The following is a 22,526-nucleotide window of genomic DNA, read 5'->3' as shown; positions in this document are numbered from 1 at the left end:
TGAACTTGTGCTTTGCAAGGCCTGGAACACTTAGCCTCCTGGCATAGGAGCAGAGGGTGTGGACTACAACTCCCAGAAGGCCGCGCGGCACGGCGCCCTCACCGATTGGCTGGTCGGGCCCCGCCCCCACCACGCCCCTGCCGGGAGGACCCGGGGCAGCGAGTCCCGGGCTAGCGTGCTCCCGAAGCCGGCTACCCAGTGTAGTCTCGCCTTGCCCGACAGGCTTCATGGCGGCCCAGCCAGTGTCCCGGTTGCTGCGGCGGGTCCTGAGGTCCAGCGTCCGGAGCTGCAGCTCGGGCGCTCCGGTGACGCAGCCGCACCCCGGGGAGCCCTCCCACCCTGCCGTGGAGGTGAGCCTCCCGCATCCACACTTTCTTGGGGAGGGGGTGGCCTGGCAGCTGCACCTTATGCCCAGAAGCACCCCGGCCCGTCCGCGGTAGCTGCTTCTGGGAGGGGTGTCCGCCTCAGCGAGGAACTCCTCAGCGCTTATTTAGGGGTGGGGAGAGGAGTGGAATGATGTTTTCTAGATAGACTGCCCAGTCTCACCCGGTATCCCAACGAGGGGTGGCGGGGTGGGGCGCTCCTTGGGGTCTGGCTTAAAAATCTCCCTGCCCACCCATCCGTGCAACCCCCTTCCAGGTCTGAGTGACTCCTAGAGATGGGGGAGCAGGCGGCAGGACTCTGGGACCAATGAGATATTATTAGTACCCCTTTCAGCCCTGCTTCACACCCAACCTCTTCTTTAAACATTTTCCTCCCTGCCCCCCAGTGGAGGTTGTGTGTGATCAGGTGTTTTTGTGACACCCCACTTCATAGTGTGGCACTGACTAAAAATGTCACCTTGGTGCTGCCAGTAGTCAATTGTCACTTTGTAGTCACAGGGTTGTGTGACCCGTCCTTCACTGACTCTTTTTGTTTCATCTTCATTTCCCTTAGGAGGGTTCAGTCTCTTTCTAGAGCGTAATGGAGTCAGGACCTGGGCTCTTGCAGGTTAGGGACTCTGCTATCTCTTTAGGGTTGGGATAGCCCCCCTCAGTCCTTAACAGCATCTCAGAGGGGTTTCCGGCATAAGAAGTTTTAAATTTGTTTTGCCCATGTTGTCAGGGAATCGTTTGGGGAGAAGCATCTCTTTTTTGGTTACACCTTTTCTAGGCTGATCTGGTCATTCTTTTCCCATCTCCTGGCTCAGGGCTTCGGGTTCTGGGATTCATCAGATCATGCACCTGCTGTTGCTCAATCAAGGGGAGGGCCTCAGCCTGACTTGTTTTCTTCAGATCTGATCCTCCCTTCCCCCCACCCCCGGGATCCTCAGATAAGCAGATCCCGTTTCTGGGAGGTGGAGAAGTTTGTCAGTATCCTTCAACTCTGAACTTCGTGGAGGGAAAACTGGGAAAGCAAAGATGAGGGATCTTTAAAGAATTCAGGAAAAGGGAAGTTTCTTCTCCCCCTTGCCCCTAATTTACTTTGTACCTTTCATCCTGTGCTAATGGGCTTCATTCGTGGTCTCTCTCAGTCCTCACAATAAACCATGTGATGTGAGTAGAGTTTGTATTTTCAGGTGAGGGTGCTCATGGCAGTTAACTTCCCTGGAGTCCCTGAGCTGTAAAGTAAGGGAACCGGAGCTCAAACTCTAGCACTTGTGCTCCTGCTTCTTTTCTGTGGGGAGAGTAGAAGAGAGGCTGCTCTTACCCTTTCCTTTACACCATGAGGACAGGTAGAGTTAGCAGGTAAGAAGGTGGACTCAGAATGCCTCAGTTTGAATCCCAGCCCTACCACTTATTAGGTGTGTGAACTTGAGCAAGTCTTCTCAGTGCCTCAGTGTTCTCCTCTGTAAAATGGGAATAACAGTGTCTACTTCATAAGGTGGTTATAGGGCTTAAAGGAGTTAACATAATTTATATATATATATACTTCGAACAAAACCTGGCACATGTACATGCTGTGCACGTGTATTGCACATGTTTGTTGTAATTATTATGCTTGCCGCCATTGCCACATACTGTGTCCCCTAAGTCCCCTCCCACCTGGACACTCAGGATAGTCATTCTGTCAACTATCTGATCACAGACCTCCCACCCTGGACATTCCCCACAAGGGTTATCCTCAGCAGACAGGTTGCTCCTTGGGTGCTGGGTGCTCCCCTGCCTTTCTCGGTGCAGTGATTAGCCGGTGCTCTGCAGGCAGTAGAGTTAGCAGGTAGTTTTTGGCTGTTTGAAACAGATCTGGTGAGGGTGCACGTGACAGAGCACTAGACAGGGAGCCCCAAGCTTTCATGCTCACTTTGCCCCCAGTTTGACCTGGCTCCTGGGCCTGTCTCTTCCCCTCTCTTCCTGTCTTTAAAACCAGTGGGATGGACTAGCCCATCTGTACGCAGTGGGGGAGGGCACAGAATATCCTTAGGAGAATCTCAGAGGTATGTTCAACCAATCCACCCAGCTTGCCATTTGGCAGGAGCAGGGGTGGGGGCATCTGGAAGCCCCGTCCTCCCTTCCCTTCCTGTAGGGTGCCTTTCTTCATACCCTACACGGGGCCCTGAGGTCTGGTTTGGGATGGGAAGCGCTTGGAGAGACGGGGAAAGCCCCTGGGTGTTGTCTGTGTGTCGGGGTGTAGGTGTGGGAGAGACGTGCAGTGAGGGGAGGGAGCTGGCTGTGAGGACAGTGGATGGGCGCATTGGGCTTGGTCCCGGGGCAGATCGAGGAGCTTCTGCAGGTGGAAAGGGGAGGCGGGTAGGGGAGACAGCTCCCTCCGGCCTGGTTGGGGCAGCAAGAGAGGGCTTCCCCCAGTTGCAAGCACTACACCCTTCTTTCTCCCTCTCAGGCTCCATGCAGGCTTTGTTGGGATGACAAGGGGCTGGCCTCAGGTCCTGGGCCTGCTTCCTTGGGGCAGGGGAAAGGATGACTCTGTGCCAGGCAAAGGCACCCAGCTGTTCAGGGGGCTGGAGAGAACACACGTGGGAGAGGGTTGTGCAGGAAGGGACTGGTACATGAGGAGGGCGGGGGCGGGGCAGTCACACACGGAAGGAAAGGAGACCTTTCAGGGGGCTACCTGGACTTCCAACCTGCCCAGCTCCTCAACAGCTTTGTTTCAGTGAACTGTGACTTATCCTTGCTGGGAGCCACAGGTGTGAAGACCTCACACTTAGGGTAGGGCTGGAGGGGGAGCGGAGGTCAAAGCCTGGGGCTGGGCACTTTGCCAGGTCCCCTCATTTAATAGAGAGTAATTTTGAGCCACCCTGGGTATACATCCTCCCAAAGAGCAGGTAAATCAGGGCCACTGATATTTGGGTTTGGCCTGTGCTCTTTTTCTCCTGCTCTTCTAGTGTCTATACTCCAGAGCTGTTTGGGGGTTGGCCTTTATCATTCAGATCAAAGGCCCAAGTTTAGTGAATATTAGAGAAGGCACTTTGAGGGCAGGGTCCCTCCCTTAACTACCTCCTTCCTATCACTCTTCCCCACTCCATCCCAGTCTGCACTGGGCTGGTAGACAAGATATAACCAGTAGCATGTGGTAGGCTGCCTAGTTCCTGGTTGTAGCACTAGTATCTGTGGTTCTTGGGAAGCTCAGACCCCACTTGTCCTGCTTTGAGTGGTGTGACAGCAGGTCTGAAACCCCAGCCTTGGGCCCTCTGCCATTAAGTAGGGCTTTGCAAGACGAGGGAAGCTGACAGGAGTGGGAAAACTAGTCACAGCACACACACAGAGTGTCCCTCCATGGATACATGATGAATGGATATTTGTAAGTAGGAGTTAGATTAAGAGAATGGGGGCTTCCCTGGTGGCGCAGTGGTTGAGAGTCCGCCTGCCGATGCAGGGGACATGGGTTTGTGCCCCGGTCCGGGAGGATCCCACATGCCGCGGAGCGGCTGGGCCCGTGAGCCATGGCCGCTGAGCCTGCGCGTCCGGAGCCTGTGCTCCGCAACAGGAGGGGCCACAGCAGTGAGAGGCCCGCGTACCGCAAAAAAAAAAAAAAAAGAGAGAGAGAATGGGAGCAGTCACTTCCTGAACACCTACTGTGTGACAGGGACTCCTCCGGTTGAGTTAGGTAGGATCATTGTCCACACTTTATGGACGAGGAAGCTAAGGCTTAGAGAATGGTAGGCAACTAGCTCTACAGCTAGTTGGTAACAGAGCCAGGCTTCCAATTCAAGTTTACCTGCTCCCAAAACCTATGCTCAGAACCGAAATCACCCCGGATTAAAATGGCACTGGGTCCTGGTGTGGCAGGGCCAGTGGTTCTCAGCCTGGGCTGCAGAGCTGAACAGGGCCGTTTCAGACAAACCACTAGGGTCCCATCCCAGAGAGCAGTTGAGTCCGAATCTTTGGGCTGGGGCTCTGGCATCAGCACGTCTTAGAAGGTCTTCAGGTGATTTTGATGTGTAACAAAAGCTGAGAACCACTGTACGAGGCTAAACCATTTTGACAGTAGAGACCAGCCTAGAAATAAATGGCAACCCCAGTGTAACTGGGTTTTCCACGCACCACCTTTCCCTCTGGATTAGGGACCTGCCTGTCTGTTCATTGACACAGTGGTTCGACACCTGCTATGACACCGGGAAACAGAGTCAGGCAGGAAGGCTTCCCACCCAGGGGAAACAGCCTGGTCCAGGCCGGGGCTGGGGAATGTGAGCACCTAAGGGTGTTCTACTTCTGACATGTCCTAGCCCCTCCCGGGCAAGAGGCATTGCCGTCTCATCTGCCCAGTAATTCTCCCAGGATTCTGGGCTCCTTTGACTGCTGCTGATATTTTTTCCTCCAGGGAGTTTAAAGGGAAGGAAAAAAACGGAAGAAGGAAAGTAGGGCATGCAGTGTTGGAGGAGAGAGGAGGCAGGGATGAGGTGTGTTAATACCCAAGTGAGGAGTTTGCAATCCTGGCAGGGAGAGAGGGCGAGAGACAGGGAGAGACAGAGAAAGAGAGACAGAGAGAGAGACACACAGAGAGAGAGAGAGAGAGACGGAGACAGACATAGAGACAGAGAGAGAAAGAGAGAGAGAGACAGACAGAGACAGACATAGAGAGAGAGACAGAGAGAGACGGAGACAGACAGACAGAGACAGAGACAGAGAGAGAGACAGAGACAGACAGAGAGAGAGAGGGAGAGTTTAGGAGGCTGCGTCAGCTGCTGGCTGTACAGAGTCTGAACGAATCTAGATAAGGTCACTGCAGGTCTCAAAAGTGAAATCTGGCCTGCCCCGCCCGTGGCCAGAACAGAGGGCCTAATTCCATTCCGGGTTGCCCCATTCCTCGGCTCCCTCTCTGCTTTCTGCTGAGTCATGCTCCTTGGTCCTCTCACTTGCTCCCTATTCCGGGCTTTATTTTCGCTCCTCCCTCACCCAGCCACCTCTCCCAGGCTGTGAAGATTAGGGTGAGGAGGGCATCTTGGCAAGTGAGGAGGTGAGGTCTGGGGGGACTAACAAATCACTGACTTGTGAATAGCTGCTGATTCCCAGGTGTCTGAGCTCCTGGACTGTGGTGGCCGATGGGGATGGGACTCTTCTTTTTTTTAAAATAAATTTATTTTATTTATTTTTTTGGCTGCACTGGGTCTTCGTTGCTGCACGCAGGCTTTCTCTAGTTGCGGCAAGCGGGGGCTACTCTTCATTGCAGTGCGTGGGCTTCTCATTGCCGTGGCTTCTCTTGTTGTGGAGCACGGGCTCTAGGCGCATGGGCTTCAGTAGTTGTGGCGTGTGGGCTCAGTACTTGTGGCTCACGGGCTGTAGAGCACAGATTCAGTAGTTGTGGCACACGGGCTTAGTAGCTCTGCAGCATGTGGGATCTTCCCGGACCAGGGCTCGAACCGGTGACCCCTGCATTGGCAGGCCGATTCTTAACCACTGCGCCACCAGGGAAGTCCCGGGATGGGACACGTGATTCTGAAGCGTCCCTGCCCCACCCCCAAGGGTACTGGTGGAAAGGCAGTGAGGTGAGTAGGGAAGGAGGAACACTTATTATTTCAGACTGCAGTTCAGAGAAATGACGGCTGCTTTCTCGTCACGGGGCTGTGAGCAGGGTTTCTTAGAGGATGTGGGAAACTGGTCTTGGGGCGAGCAGACCGAGCTCAGTTTTATGGACCCAGGAAAGTCATGAAGCACCCCCTGCTCTCTCTCGTATCCCTTCTACCTCCTGAGTCAGTCAGTGGCCCTTGACTATACATTAGAATCACCTGGAGAGGTGAAAAACACAGCATCTGGAGATCTGAATTCAGCTGGTCTCCAGTAGAATTTGTTTCTTCAACTCCCCAGATGGTTCTAACACGTAGCCAGGGCTGAGGAGGTCTCTGAAGTAAATGTTTCTTCTTCTTGGACCTCAGGAGGGCTGGAGGCCTGCTTTCTTAGGTTACAAGATCATGAGAATCCTGGGTGTTTCCCTACCAGTGTCCTGACTAGCCCCCTCCTTTACAGCAAGACAACCTTAGCCCACAACTGTGTTCTTTTTTAACAGCTGGGAGAGCAGGCCTGGAGGAGTTAGAGAACCTTCCCAGTGTGTCCCCAGTCTAGAGCCTTATCCATAGACCTCAGGGATGACCACCACAGTCATGATTTCTTTGTTCTAAAGATTCTAGAGAAATGACTTCTCCCTGCCCTATGTACCATCCCGTGTACCTTCTTGGACACACCCTATGCAACTAGGGGAAGGAATTTAGAACTTGGAATCAGAAGACCTGGATTTGAATCCTGGTTCTGCCAGGGGTGTTCTTGGACCCCATTCAAGAGTTGGTTAAAATAATCCCTTTAGGTATGTGGATGGAACAGAGAACATTCTTTGGAAACCTTAAGATGCCTTGCAAAGTTAACCTCTGTGGAGCAGTTATCTCATCAGCATGTCATGACCCAGGGCTGTGTTCTAAATGGGGGGTGGGGGAGGGGAGAGAGAGCAAACTAGTTCAGATTTCGGAAAGGGTGAGATCGGCTGCCTCCTTTCTCTCCCCAGGATGAGTTTGGGCCTTTCGGGGAGCCTCGGGCAATCTCCTCCCCTTATACCCCAAACCATGGGTCCTTAATCCTTTCTCCTGGCCACGGGTGGGTGAAGGATAAGGACTAAAGCAGTCTGGGCACGGGGTTAGTGTGGTGGCCATCCTGGCACCTCCATTCTCCCTTCCTGGAGGCTGGTGGCCTCGTTCCCTCGGCAGGTCCCCCTAGTGTGCTGTCCTCCCCGCAAGGCCTTCTGTGGGAGGGGAGCCTTCCCCATGGGTTTACCCTCCCCAGCTGGGCGTGGCCCCCGGCTGCTCCTGGGGGTGTGGCCTGTTGGGTCCTCCTGGGTGGTGAGGAGGCCCCAGAGAGCCCCCCGTCCGCAAGGGGGAGGCAGCTTGTGTGACACCCCCTCCCTCACAGTGAGTGACTTTGTTTCGAGCTCAAGGTAAGGAATGGGAGGCCTGGGTTGGACAGGTGGCTTCCGTGTCCCAGGCCACCTTCCCTCTCAGCTACCTGCTGTCTCCCTCCTCCTTTCTGGACGTGCTTGTCTGGTGGCGTAGTTGCCAGGTGCCAAATGGCACCTGCCCTCCCAGTGACCCATCCAAGAGATGCTAGAGATGGCTGTTCCCGGATAGGCTTCCTTTGAGGGAGGGGTAACAGGGAGGAGGTGGGGCCCGGCTGGGGCTTAGTGCCCTTCCCTGTGCCTTGCTGCCCAGCCGGTAGGCAGCTGCACCCCTGCAGGGGTCCTCCACCCTGGGGCTGAGTGTGGGACCTTGGAGGGGCAGGTCCTTCCATCCAGGCCTGTTTCCCAACCTGTGAATAAGAGAATACCAGACCCCCAGCACTGCGGAGCCCACGTGGATGGAAAGGCTAGCGGTGTGCGCGGGTGTCAGAGAGGAGGGAGGGGATGGGCGCGGGGAGAGGGCTTGCCCTCCCCAGGGGGGCTCTCCTCGCACCTCTCCCCCAGCCCCTGTTGTCGCAGGTGCCGTCGGGACGGAGGCGGTTCCTGAGGGAGCATGCAGCCCCCTTCTCTGCCTTCCTCACCGACAGCTTCGGCCGGCGCCACAGCTACCTGCGGATCTCCCTTACCGAGAAGTGCAACCTCAGATGTGAGTCGCCCTCCTGGGCTCCTGTCCCTCTGCTGCAGTAGCCCCTGAAATCACCCCCCGTCTAGGAATCCTTCTCAATCCTCCCCATTCCTCTTTCTAGAAAACTCCACCCGCCCTTCTTCCTTGCTTGCCAGGTGGGGTTCAGGGGCAAGGTAGGGGTCAAGGGTGAGTTTTATGATCCTGGAAGCTGGGTTCTACTTGGGATTAGATTGGAGAACAGAATTGCTGTTGGGTTCAGGATTGAGGTTGGCCTGGGATCTCCCACTCTTCGGGGCTCTTTCCCCTCCCTCCTGTTTCCTTGCCGTCCCCACGGTTCAGGATGTGGCATGGGGACTGCTGGACGGTGTAAACAAGTGAGATAGGCAGCAGTGCCAGCCATAAAGACACCCCAACCCCAGTCCCATGAGACGAGTTGTCTGGGGCCAGGCTAGTACACGGACTCCTTGTTTCATAACCCCACGCGGAGTGCTCTGGGTCAGATCCACCGCTGGAGGGACTTCCGAAGTGTGTTTGTCCATCTGTCCTGCCTTCCTTCCCTCCCTCCTTCTCTTCTTCCTTCCTTTCTCTCACTGTAGCTTACAATAAGAAATATATTTACTTCATGGCCCAGTAAATACGTGCATGTGTAGTAAATGTTTAACCAAACAGTATTCATTACGTGCAGTACTGATGTTCTGATGTTGTTACCTAATCTGTTCCATCTTAAAAGACCAATTCTGGACCCTTCACTGATTTGACTAAATGACCCCCTAGCGGATCCTGACCACTGGTACTGATTAAACCTGTACCATGGGAACTGATGGGAGGAGGTGGTGCCCCCCTCACCGACCAGGGCTCGCCTCATTTATCCCCTTCTGCTACCTCGCCCTGAACAGGTGGTACCTCAGTTTTCCAACCTGTGAAATGGGACTGATGATCACCTGTAGGAGACAAACTGGGTGTGAGAACATGTGTAGCCACAGAGGAGAGCAGCTTTGCCCAGGCCAGGGAGCACCTCCCAGCCTCCTTCACCTTAGGACACACAGAGAAGGGTCCCTGTTTGTCAAAACCAGATGAAATGAAGGAGATAAAAGATGGCAGAGGGAATGGGCCCAGGGCCCTGGCCTTCCAGGCAGACCCCACCCAGCGGCCCCTCGCTGAGGGGCCAGTGTCTCGAGCTGCCCTGCCTCCAGCCAGGCCGAGCTGTCAGCCTCATTTATCATCTTGAAGCCCTGAGAGACAGCAAGGCCAGTTGGGGAAGGGGTGTTAAATTTTGTAGGTGAGAGTGGTGAGCCCCAAAGAGAATCTGGCCTAGGGTTTGTTCCACCTCAGACTTGGCCGGGTCTTTCCTCATGGCTGGAGTGGGGTTCAGGAGACACTTGTGGCCTGGTGGGGAATTGGGGACTGGTGACATCGCAGCCTGACCGCTGCAGTCACTTCCTTCCTCCACGTCCCCTCCCTCCCCTCAGGTCAATACTGCATGCCCGAGGAGGGTGTCCCTCTGACCCCCAAGGCAGACCTGCTGACCACAGAGGAGATCCTAACCCTGGCCCGCCTCTTTGTGAAAGAAGGCGTAGACAAGATCCGACTCACGGGCGGGGAGCCGCTCATTCGGCCGGACGTGGTGGACATCGTGGGTGAGTTGACAAAAGTCGTCACCACCTCTCCCCGCTCATGCCTCCTCCAGCTGGACTCCAATATTAATATCAGAAGCTAACACTCCTTTCGGGCATTATGCTCACAGAGTCCTATGCCTTCTGAGACAAGTATACCATTATTATTCCCATTTTGTAAAGAATTGAGGCACAAAGAAGCTTAATAACTTGCCCAAGGTCGCAAAGCTAGTAAGTGCCAGAGCCCAGTGGTTTGATGTCAAATTTAGACTAAAGTCCTCACCAGGGCTTGGAGGCCTATGTGATCCGGTTCCCGTCAAATGCAGAGACCTCTCTCCTGCCGCTTGGCCTCCATCCTCCCCTGCATTCACGCTGCCGGGTCTTTGCACATGCTGTTCCCTTTGCCAGGAACACAGGGCTCCCTGCCTGCCTCATTCAGGGGTCTGCTCCAGTGTCATCTCCTTGGGGAGACCTCCTTGGCTTCTCTATCTAAATTCCCCCTCACATACCCCTGCTGCTCTGTCTGCCAGGAGTTGGCACAGTACAGCCCATGGACCAAAACTGGGCCACCACCTGTGTTTGTGCGGCCTGCAAGCTAAGAATAGTTTCTATATTTCTAAATGATTGAAAAAGAAAATCAAAAGAATAACATTTGTGGCGCTTGAAAATTATATGAAATTTTAAATTCACTGTCCATTAATAAAGTTTTATTGGCACATAGCCACACCCACTCATTTACATATCTCCCCCGTTGCAGAGCTAAGTTGCCACAAAGACCATATGGCCAGCAAAGCCAAAAGTGTTTACTGTCTGGCCTTTTAACAGAAAAAGTGTGGCGATCCTACTCTACCACGTGGTGTTATTTGGTTGGTTTTTGTCTGTCTCCTCATTAACTAGCATGAAAGCTCTCACGGAGCTGGGCAGGTTCTGTTCATAGCTGTGTTTCGAGCACCTAGGGAAGCACCTGGCACACAGCTGGGGCTCACTGGTGTTTGCTGGATGAGTGAAGGTGGTTCAAAATTCGATCTCTGAAGGATGACGTGTCCACGTGTGAATCTCAGCTGCACCTCATACTAGTAGTATATCTTGAGTAACTTCCAAAGTCCATCCTAAGCCTTCAGACAGAGAGGGTAACCTACCTTATAGGGTGGACCTTGGGAGGAAATGAGAAGAAAAGGCCCAGGTAGTGGCGAGTGCTGCGTGTGGCCCAGCAGAGCCTCTTGCCATATGCTGGTTCTAAGCCCCGAGGTCAGGCAGAAACCATGAGCATTTAATTGTAAGATGGAATCCGAGGAAAATAAGTTTCCATGTTCTTGACTGCTGAGGCCCCGGCTCCAGCTGCTCAGGGTGGGATCTCCCAGCCCCCAGCTCTCTGCCTCACTTGCTGGTTCAGTAAATGTTCTCTGGAATGCCTTCTTACATGCCCGGCACTGTGCTGGCGTCAGAGGGGAGTGAGCCGCAGGCCCTGCCTTCAGGGACCCCCAGCCCATTGGCGGAAGCAGCCCCTGGAGCCTGCCGCCATCTGGTGAGGAGCCCAGGTGCTGTGGGAGCCCCGAGGAGGGGCCCAGGGACCCCTGCAAGCTCTTTCCTCCCTCCTTCCCTGTGGCCAGCTCCCTCCCACCCCCATCGATCACCTGCCATCATTCCTAGGCTACACATGCTGGCCCAGGGGAGTTGACCTGACCCCCTGTTCAGGCAGCTGCTCAGAGCCTGAAAAGCAGCCTGGGTTCCAGGAAAGGGCCAACCCTGGCTGGCTGCCAGGCCCCAGCCCCCTCAGTCAGGGCACTTCATCTGCCCTCTGTCCAGGGCCTGTGCACAAGCCTGTGATCACTGCTGGTCAGAGAGGGGTGACTGAGCGCAGACGGGAGGATGCAGAGTCTCCACGGAAGCCACCACCTTGCTTAGTAGGAGGCCAGGGAGCCAGGAGAGGCGGCAGCCCTGTTCCCGCTCTGGGCTCTTCCACCCCCTGGCCGTGTGAACTTGTGCAGGTTCCTGCTCCACCCTGGGCCTCAGTGTCCTAATCTATGTGCTGGTCACCTCCCAGGCTTTCCTGCTCTGATGGCCCTGGGTTGTTGGTCCTGGCTGATAGCGTGAGGCTGGCAAGGGTTTATCACCACACAGATGCTGGTTAGGACAGGGCCCAGCTGCAGTGACTGACTTGGGAGGATTTATCTCTTGCTTTAAGGGTGTGCACTGATGGGGCAGGGGTGGGGGGGTGGGAACTCTACCCCTCCCCAAGCCCTCCCCCAGTGCTTCAAGACAAATGGCAGCTGCTGTGCTTGCTAACACTTTGACATCTCCCAGCCTAGCCCCTTTGATCCTCCGCAGGGGTACTTCTTCAGAGCAAAACCACCCTGAAGGCCAGGGCAGGTGGGACTATTAGGGAAGGAGGGCTGGGGTAAGCGGAGGGGCATGTTCCTAAGCACTTGTCCCGCCCTCCCAGCTGAGAGTTTCGAGGGACCCCACCCCGGGGGCGCAGAGTGAAGGGGCTGCCAGTTTCACCAAGCTGTCCTGGTCACTTGGGGTCCCTGCCTGAGGCTGTCAGCCCCAGGACTGGTGGTGTCGATCTCCGCCTGAGAAGACCGCTCAGCTCTCCGTCAGCCGTCTGTGATCCCCTCCACCAACCCCAAGACGCTCCAGCACTCCTCCATCCCGGCTTGTGTATGAACAAGTTCCTCTCCTCCCTCCTTTTCTTGGGTGTAAGGCAGTGCTGTCCAATACAACTTTCTGGGGTGATGGAAATGTTCTCTATCTGTGTTGTCTGATAAGGTAGCCAGGCTTGGGCTTCACAAGTGGCTGTTGTGACTGAGGAACTGAATTTGGAACTTTATTTTCATTGATGTAAATGCCCACGTGTAGTTAGCAGCTGCCACATTGGATGGTGAAGCTTTGAGATTTTCCAAAAGAAATTAAAAGAGGGGAACTATAGGCACACCTTACTTTATGGTGCTTTGCTTTACTGCTCTTCACAGATACTGCATTTTTTTTTACAAATTGAAGGTTTGTGGCAACCCTGCATCGAGCAAGTCTATCGGTGCCAGTTTTTCCAACAGCATTTGCTCACTTTGTATCTCTGTGTCACATTTTGGTAATTCTCACAATATTTCCAGCACTTTCATTATTTTTGTTATGGTGATCTGGGATCAGTTATCTTTGTTACTACTGCAACTCCCTGAAGGCTTAATAGTAGTAATTTTTAGCAATAAAGTATTTTTTAATAGAAGTATGTACATTTTTTTAGACTAATGCTATTGCACACTTAATAGACTAAAGTATAGTGTAGACATAACTCTTACTTGCACTGGGAAACCAGAAAAATCCATGTGATTTGCTTTATTGTGATACTTGCTTTATTACAGTGGTCTGGAACCAAACCCACAGTATCCCCAAGGTATGCCTGTAAACATACAAGTATCAATACTGTGGTAGTGTTGGCAGTGTTTGCAGAGGAACTATTTTGGATTCGAATTTCAAGACTGACTTTCGCTGTCAGATGACAGCTTAGTTGGAGGATCGCTCAGTCCTGCAGGCTTTCCCTGTTTCATCCTTCCTTCCTCCCGTTATGTTGAAGAAGTGAATTATGGAGCATCCAGTTCTCACAGCTTAGAGCCCATAAGAGGCCTCATGCAATGGAGAGCCATTAAAGGTTTTTGAAATGGCGTGAAGTTTTTTGTTTCATTTTATTTTTGATGGACTCTAGTTACCTAGAATTAGATTAAATCATAATCCTGGGTTTGTGAAATAATCTCATTATTGATCCGTGCATGGCCTTTTTTACTTTATTGATACAAATTTATTTACATGTTTTAATAATGTTATGAATTCCTGAGGAAACCCACTACCTCATCAATTTTTTTGGAAGAAGCAGAACCCTGGCAAGAATCTTTAACCACCTCAGTGCACTTTCCTACCCTGTACCTCCTCCTTCCCAAGGAAGAACTCCTAAACATGGTGTTTATCATTCCCTTGCTTTTTAAAACTGAGATGGTGGTTTTTTTTTTTTTGTTTGTTTGTTTTTTTTTTGCGGTACGCGGGCCTCTCACTGCTGTGGCCTCTCCCACTGCGGAGCACAGGCTCCGGATGCACAGGCCCAGCGGCCATGGCTCACGGGCCCAGTCACTCCGCGGCATGTGGGATCCTCCCGGACCAGGGAACGAACCCACGTCCCCTGCATTGGCAGGCGGACTCTGAACCACTGCGCCACCAGGGAAGCCCTGAAATGGTGTTTTTGAACTTTAAAAGAATCGCGCTGTGTGCAGTCTTTCAGGAATTACTCTTTTGACGCCACTGAAATTAACATACGTCATCCAGAGTTGCAGTTCATTTTCTCTGCGATCTCCTGTTCCATTAAATGAATATACCACACTTCCTGTTAGTGAACATTTGGGTTGTTTCCAGTTTATTGATATTATAAACAGTGCTGCTTTAAATACTTGTATTCTCATTCATGTGTCTTGGTATACAGTTTCTCTAGGAGTGGAATTTGCTGGGTTACTGAATATGTGAATGTTTAATCTTGGCAAACAATTTGGCATTGTCTTACAGTGGTTGTGCTACTTTACACTCTCCCCAGCAGTACATAAGGATCCCCTGGATCCTCCCCAACATTCAGTATTATCATTCTGGACTTTTGCCAGTGGACTGGGTATAAAATGCTATTTTATTGTGGTCTTGATTTGTACTTCTTTGTTTAGAATGAGGTCAGTCATCTTGTCACCTATTAGCCATGTATATTTATTTTTCTCTTTAATACCAAATCGTATCATGTGCCTGTTTTTCTATTTGGTTATTTATCCTTTCATATTGGTTTGTTATATTGGATGTATGTTGCAAATGTCTTCTTCCAATCTGAAAAAGAAGCCATACTTTGTGTAACAATTCTTTTGACAATAGTAGTTCTTGAATTTGTCAGTTCTGTCTTTTATGGTTAGTGCTTTTTGTACTTATTAATGAAACACCTCACCCAAGGTCAGAACAACTACCTATGTTTCTACTAGAATATTTAAAGTTTTGTTTTTTGCTTTTAAGTCTTTAGTTAATCTGTGGATAATTTCAGGGAATCCAGTTTCATTTTTTCCATGTGAATGGTCATTTTTTCTAGTTCCTTTTATTGAATAGTTCCCACTTCCTCCATAAATCTACCATGTGTGCATTGGTCTGTTTTGGGTTCTGTTCTATTCAGTTTGTCTATCTCTGTGCCAGTATCATACAGTTTTAATCTCCATAGCTTCATAATAAGTCCATTATCTGATAAGGCAAGTCCTTTTTATTGTTCAGCGGTGCTTTAGCTATTCTAAGCTTTGCCCATCCATGGAAATTTTAGAATCTGCCTACCAAGTTCCTTGGAAAATTCTGTTGGGAGTTTTTTTCCTTTTTTTATTGTGTTAAAATACACATAACATAAAATTTACCAACTTATTTAAATGTACAGCTCATTGGTATTAAGTATTCACATTCACATTTATGCAGCCATCACCACCATCTATTTCCAGTCTCCTGTAAACCTGAAACTCTATATCTATCAAATAATGACTCCCCATTCTCCTCTTCACCAGCCCCTGGCAACCACCATTATAGTTTCTAGCTTTATGATTTTGGCTACTGTAAGAACCTCGTATAAGTGGAATCACGCAGTATTTGTCTTTTTGTGATTGGCTTATTTCACTTAGCATAATGTCCTCGAGGTTCACTCATGTTGTAGCATATTGAGGAATTTCTTTTTAAGGCTGAATTATATTCCACTGTATGAGTACACTATATTTTGGTAATTCATTCATTGGTCAACTTGGGTTGCTTCCGTGTTTTAGCTATTGTGAATAATGCTGCTATGATCATGGATATACAAATATTTCTTTGAGACCCTGCTTTCAATTCTTTTGGGTTTATACCCAGAAATGGAATTGCTGGATCATGTGGTAGTTCTGGGTTTTTTGAGGAACTTCAATACTGTTTTCCACAGTGGCTATACCATTTTGCATTCTTATCAACAGTGCAGAAGGGTTCCAGTTTCTCCACATCCTCACCAACACTTGTTGTTTTCTGGGTTTTTTTTTTTTTTTTTTTTTTATAGTAGCCATGCTAGTAAGCGTGAGGTAGTATTGCATTGTAGTTTTGATTTGTATTTCCGTAGTGGTTAGTGATGTTGAGCATCTTGTCATGTGTTTATTGGCCATTAATATATCTTCTTTGGAAAAATGTCTCTTTGAGTCCTTTGCCCATTTTTGAATTGGGTTGTTTTTGTTGTTGTTGAATTTTAGGAGTTCTCTGTTATTCTAAATATTAATCCCTTAACAGGTATATGATTTTCAAATATCTCCCCCATTCTGTAGGTTGCCTTTTTGCTCTATGGATAGTGTCTTTTATGTACAATTTTAAAAGTTTTTCATGAAGTCCAGTTTGTATTTTCTTTTGTTGCCAGTTCCTTTGGGTCATTGGATTTGACAGTGATTTCTTGGATATGTTATGAAGCTTTATTCCTATGATTTCTTCTCAGAGTTTTATTGTTTTACATTTAGGTCCAACTGCATTCTTTTGTATGCGAATATCCAGTTTTCCCAACACCATTTGTTGAAAAGACTGTCCTTTCCCCATTGAATGTTCTTGGCACCCTTGTCAAAAATCATTTGACCGTATATGTGAGGATTTACTTCTGGGCCCTGTTTTATTCCATTGGTCTTTATGTCTGTCTTTATGCCAATACCACACATTTGATTACTGTAGCTTTGTAGGAAGGTTTGAAATTGAAATGTTTTTTGTTCTTTTTCAAGATGATTTGGGGTCCCTTGAGATTCCATATGAATTTTAGGATGGGTTTTTCTATTTATATAAAAGATATCATTGGGATTTTGTTAAGGATTGCATTGAATCTGTAGATTGCTTTGGGTAGTATTGACATTTTAACAATATTAAGTCTTCTAAATCATGAACATGGGATGTGTTCCCATTTATGTCTTTTTAAATTTATTTCAGCAGTGTTTTGTAGTTTTCATTGTACAAGTCTTTCACCTCTTTGGTTAAGTTAAATCCTAAGTAGTTTATTCTTTCTGATGCTGTTGTAAATGGAATAGTTTTTGTAATTCCCTTTACAGATTGTTCATTGTTTGTGTATCTGTTGGGATTTTAATTGCATTGTATCAAGTTGGGGGAATTGACATCTTTTTTGTTCACATCCCCACCTTCCCACAGCCATTTCCCTCCTTTGCCCCATTCTTTGCTCTAGGTAGTTGGCCCCTAGGGACTACATCACCCAGGGTCCCTTGCCTGTTGGGTTCCTGATGGGTTTGGCCAATGAGATCAGGTTTGTTTTTTTTTTTTTTTTCTGCTCCCTGCTCTATTTCTACACTGGGTTTTTGACTGTAGCTAAGTTCCCTTCAGAGCTAAAACTCCTACAGGGCAGCCAATCTTCCATGGTGACTTAACTGGACTCCTAACTTAATTTCCTCCCCAGGTCCTTTTGGACCTAGGCATGGTTATGGATCCCTAGTGTTGCTAGTCTGAGTGCTGTACTATTCATTGTTGAGACCATTAAGTCTGCTCACACCTTTGTGAGTAGTCCTTTCATTAAATTCTTTATTTTAACCATCTGGGATGAATTCTGCTTTATGCTAGGATCCTGAGAGTTACAGTGTCATGTTTAAAATTATATTTTCTATTATTGTTGTGGTTGATATTCTTATCACTCTCTTATTAATGCTATAATATGTCTGTTTAGAGTCTTTGGAGTTTTCTCCACTAGCAACCACATCATCTGCAACTAAAGACAATTTTTTCTCCTATCTTTAGGCCTTTAATTTCCTTTTCTTGTCCTATTGCAATATCTAGGATCTCAAGTACAATGTTGAATAGTAGTGGTAATAGAATAATACTCCTAATGTTTCCCCATTTAGAATGATGTTCTTTCTTTTTTTAATTTTTATTGGGGTATAGTTGCTTTACAATGTTGTGTTAGTTTTAGAATGATGTTTCTTAGAAGTTTTTTTCACAAATTACTTTTTTTTCACAATAACATTTAGGTAATGAAGTTCCCTTACTAGTACTAAGTTTGTTTTTTTAATTATACACTTTCTTAATGTGTGTTAGGATGAGCTATGATTTTTCATTTTTACTCTGTTACTCTGAATGACATTGATAGCTTTTCTGATATTGTACCTGGAATACACTCAACCTAGGCATGGTCTGCTATGCTTTTGTCTACAGTTAGGTTCAGTTTGTTAATATTTTGTGTAAGTTTTTGCATTTATATCCGTGAGTGAAATGGGTGTATGATTTTTCTTTTTCATGCCTGCCTTAACTGATTTGTGGTATTAAATTTCAAAGAATGAGTTAGGTAGTATATCAGGCTGCTAAAACAGAATACCACAAATTGGGTAGCTTATGAACAGCAAATGATTTCTCACAGTTCTGGAGGCTGGAATTCAAGATAAGGGTGCCAACACGGTCAGGTGTGGGCTCTCTTCTGGGTCACAGACTTTTCATTGTATTATATCTTCACAAGGCAGAAGATGCTGGGGAGATCTGTAGGATCTTTTTTATAAGAGCACTAATCCCTCCATCCTTATGAACTAATCACCTCCTAAAAGCTCCACCTTCTAACACCATCACATTGGTGGTAATCACTTCTTTAAAAGTTTGGTAGAGCTCACGTGTAAATTGTCTGTGCCTGGTATTTTATTTGCAGGGAGATTTTTAATTGCGGCTTCAATTTCTTTAATAGTTACTGTATTATTCAAGTTCTCTACTTTTGGAGTCAGTTTTGGTAGTTTTTTTCTTTTTAATTTGTCATTATTATGTCAAATTTGTTGTATAAAATTGTCGGTAATATTTTCTTATTATCTTTTTATCTTAGTTTTACTTGCAGTTTTGTCTTTTTTATTCTTAATGTGGTTTATTTGTGTCTTTATCTCTTTTTGTTGTTAAGTCTTGCAAGAGGTTTGTCCATTGTGCTATTCTTCAACCAACCAACTTTTGAACTTGTTGAACCTCTTATTGTATATTCGTATTCTATTTCATTATTTCTGTTTCTGTCCTAATGTAGCCTATTGTTTTCATAACATTTAGTTCTAAGTATTTTTAATTTTTATTCTGGTTTTTTCTTTGATCTATGAGATATTTAGAAGTGTTTTTAATTTCAAAATATGAGGATTTTAATTCATATTTTTATTAAAGTATAATTATATTGTGGTCAGAGAACCTTATCTCTATGAAACCCTTTTAAATTTATTGAGGGTTGCTTTATGACGTAGTATATTGGCAGTTTTTATAAATTTTTTTATATACTTGAGGAGCTTGTCCTTTAATTATTACATGAAGAAGTCTATATTTGTTCATTGGATCCAGCTGGTTAATTTTATTTCCCAAACCTTTGGTTATGTCAATCTTGGCTGGCTTTTTATCTGCTTGGCCTGCCAATAATAAATAATTAGGTGGTTTTGTTAGTTTCTCCCAGAGGTTCTGTTGCTTTTATTTTATCTATAGTTGAGGTGATTTTATTAGGTTCATATGTGGTTGGAATTGTTATGTCTTCTTCATAAATTGGATCTTTTATCACTGTGTAGTAGGTCTCTCTCCATAATGATACTTTTAGTCTTAAGGTCTATGTATTTTATTTTACTAAAGCTATATCAGCTTGCTTTTAGCTTTAGTATGCTGTTTTATCTTTTTTCATCTACTCATTTTAAACCTTTCTGTATTCTTATACTTTAGATATGTCTCTTATAATAGCACATAGCTGTTACTTTGATCAAATTTGACAATCTTTGACTTTTAACTGGCAAGTTTATTCTAGTTGCCTTTGTTGTAATTATTGAAATAGTTGGACTCATTTCTACACTTTTTTTTATCTGTCATACTTTTTTTGGGCTTCTTTTTCCTCCTTTTTGACTTTTAAATAAATGACCCTCCCCCTTTTTTCTTCCTAACAAGGCAAAAAGTTTAGCACACTCTTAGGCCCTTGATTTTTTTCAACCCTCCCCCACCTGTATTGTTGATATTTTCTATAATTTTTCTTTCAGGTCATTACAAATAGTCTGCCCCTCTGTATCTCTTGTAAGCACACGCTCTGCCTTTTAAGATAACAACAAACTTTACCAAGGTATTTGATCACTCATAATTTCCATAATTCTTACATCATCTTCTGAATTTGTTTCTCTTCTTATTTGAATATTTCTTCTAAAAGTTTTTTGATGTGAGTCTAATGGTGACTCTAATTTTGATGGTGAATCTAATAATCTGACATAATCTGACATACAAGGTAGTTTTTTAAATGTTTTAAAGTAGTAGTTTTATAATATTTTGAATGCTTTTAAAATCTTATGTTCAAGGTTCATTCCTTCATTATGTTAAGAATGTCACTGCATTGTCTCCTTACAGTCAGTCTGGCTGTTGGGAAAAGTCTGATGTCAGTCTGGGTTTTGCTCTTGGTAATATACTCTTCTTCTCTGGAAGTTATTAGAGTGTTGCCTTTGTTATTTGATTTTCTTAAATTTTACTATAATGTGTCTAGGATAAGCTTTTCCTCATCTGTCCTGTTGGCATTCAGTGAAATCGTCCTTTCATTCTATTACATTTGCGTTACATTTGGGGAAATTTTTCTTCATTACTCTGTTATGTTTTCAGATATTACTTCCTTCTCTCCAGTTTAATTTTTTTCTGGGACTTCTATTATCTGGGTGTTGCTCCTTCTACTTAGGGCCTCCACAGTTCTTAAAATATATTTTGGTATCTTATTCTCTTCCTCTTTTTTCCTGGGAGAGCCCTTTAATCTTACCTCCCAACTCATCGATTTCTCCTGTGTTGATATTACCATTTAACTTATTTCTTGTGTTCTTTATTTCACAATACTGTTTTTAATTACTACTTTCCCTTGTTCCCTTTTATAATGAAAATTTTTGTTTCATATTGTCAATATCTTTTGTTATTTCTTTTATTGTATTTATGTTTATCTTACATTCTTGGTCTGTTTGATCATTTCTTTTCTATTGATATATAGAGAGGGTTGGGGGTGTTTTGGGTTTTTTTGTTTTGTTTTTGGTGGGGGAAGCACTGGTTGTACTTCTCAAGGGTCTCTTTAGTTTAGCCAGTAAGTTTGTTCCCCTGATGATATTAGCTATTCTATATGGCACTGCTTAATGGGAAGAGGTTTAAGGCCAGATCTTAGTCTTCAATAGGCCCAGTGAGCTCAAGATCCCAGAAAATCAGTTATTCACTCATGTTTGTAATCTCCCCACCAGTGACCAACCTGGCCACGTAGGACAGCACAGGTTGTGTACTTGCATAACTCTGGGAGATTCTGTTGACTTAGAATATGATGAGAATGGCACCTCCTGGAGTGATGTAATATGACAGACCTTCACCTTCAAACCCTCAGAGAGAAGCAGATTTGGAAGGAGGCAGTTACTCTCCATTTTAATCCACCAGTCCTGGGGCTTTGGAGGGGGAGGGTGGAGGGATGAATCCCAGCAGTGCTTTGGCAGCTTCCCTGAGCTGACCTCCTAAGCTAGTTCTCTGGAGCTCTTACCACCAAATTCTTCAGGAAGGGGACAGCATTGATTGTTCTGAGGCATCAGTGGATGAGGGTAAGGAGAGAGCTTGAACTGCCTTGCTTTCCTTTAACTACTTCCATTCTCTGCCAGTCTACTTCAACCCCAGGCTACACATCCCCTCCCCCATACCAGCTCAAAAGGACTGTCCATCTTCCTGTGAGTTTCTCGAGATTGTCTTTTTTTTTTTAAGTTCCTGGATTCTGTGTTTCTTCAGGGTTGATTTGGTGGAGGGAGCCAAAAACTACTACTAATTTTCCATATTGTCTAAGTCCCAGAGGAAGGTTCTTTTCTTTGTTTTTAAATCAACAACTTTTATTTTTAAACTTTCATTTTCTTACTACAAAAGCAATACATGTTTATTTCAGGTAAGCAAAAATAGTATCACTACTGCCCAACTGTAACCACTGTCAACATTTTGGTTTGGTGAACTTCCTGTCTTTTTTCTTTGCACCTAGTTTTCAACTACTGTTTTTAACCTGCCCTCTGGATTTAATGTGACATGTGTATTTCCCGACATCCTAACTTATTCTTTTACAGAGTCATTTTTAGTTGCATAATATTCCATCATCATTTAGACAAAGCATAATTTAGCCAGTTTTCTGTTGTTGGCCATCTGGATGTTTTCCTACATCCCTTTATTATGTATTGCTCACCGATTAACATCTTTGTAGATAACTGTTGTTCACATCCATGATTATTGTTTGGTTTGGTTTTTTGGTGTGTGTGTGGTTTTTTTTTTTTTTTTTGGTTTTATTTAGATTCCACATATAAGTGAGATTATACAGTATTTGTCTTCTCTGTCTGACTTATTTCATTTAGCATAATGCCCTTAAGGGCTATCCATGTTGTCACAAATGGCAAGATTTCCTTCTTTTTTATGGCTGAATGATATTCCATTATACACACACACACACACACACACACACACACACACACACCATGTTTTCCTTATCCATTCATCCATTGATGGACAAATCTTGGTTATTATAAATAATGCTACAGTGAACATAGGGATGCATATATCTTTTCGAGTTAATGTTTTCACTCTCTTTGGATAAATACCCAGAAGTGGAATTGCTGATCATATGGTTGTTCTGTTTTTAAGTTTTTAAGGAATTTCTGTGCTCTTTTCTATAGTGGCTGCAGCAATTTACATTCCCACCAGCAGTGCACAGGGGTTCCCTTTTCTCCATATTCTTTCCAACACTTGTTTTTTCCTGTCTTTGTGATCATAGCCATTCTAACAAATGCGAAGTGATATCTCATTGTGATTTTGATTTGTATTTCCTTGATGATTAGTAATGTTGAGCACCTTTTCATATACCTATTGGCCATCTGTGTATCTTCTTTGGAAAAATCTCTATTCAGATCCTCTGC

At 46.3% G+C, this 22,526-nt stretch overlaps 1 protein-coding gene across 2 annotated transcripts in view; it reads left to right on the top strand.

The window, feature by feature from the left end:
* Window positions 1-227: 227 nt before the first annotated feature.
* Window positions 228-22,526, top strand: part of MOCS1 (molybdenum cofactor synthesis 1) — a gene marked incomplete at its 5' end in the record, with an annotated part of 35,859 nt that continues 13,560 nt past the window's right edge. For both annotated transcript variants that reach the window (XM_079713964.1, XM_079713963.1), the window contains 3 exons: window positions 228-350; window positions 7,891-8,017; window positions 9,466-9,633. In XM_079713964.1, the coding sequence (XP_079570090.1) occupies window positions 228-350; window positions 7,891-8,017; window positions 9,466-9,633 (418 nt within the window). The remainder of the gene's footprint in view (window positions 351-7,890; window positions 8,018-9,465; window positions 9,634-22,526) is intronic.

Source organism: Hyperoodon ampullatus (assembly GCF_949752795.1).
Source record: "Hyperoodon ampullatus genome assembly, chromosome: 10".
Taxonomy (NCBI): Eukaryota; Metazoa; Chordata; class Mammalia; order Artiodactyla; family Ziphiidae; genus Hyperoodon; species Hyperoodon ampullatus.
The sequence above is the reverse complement of the archived record's forward strand: the minus strand, read 5'-3'. Positions and strand labels throughout refer to the sequence as shown.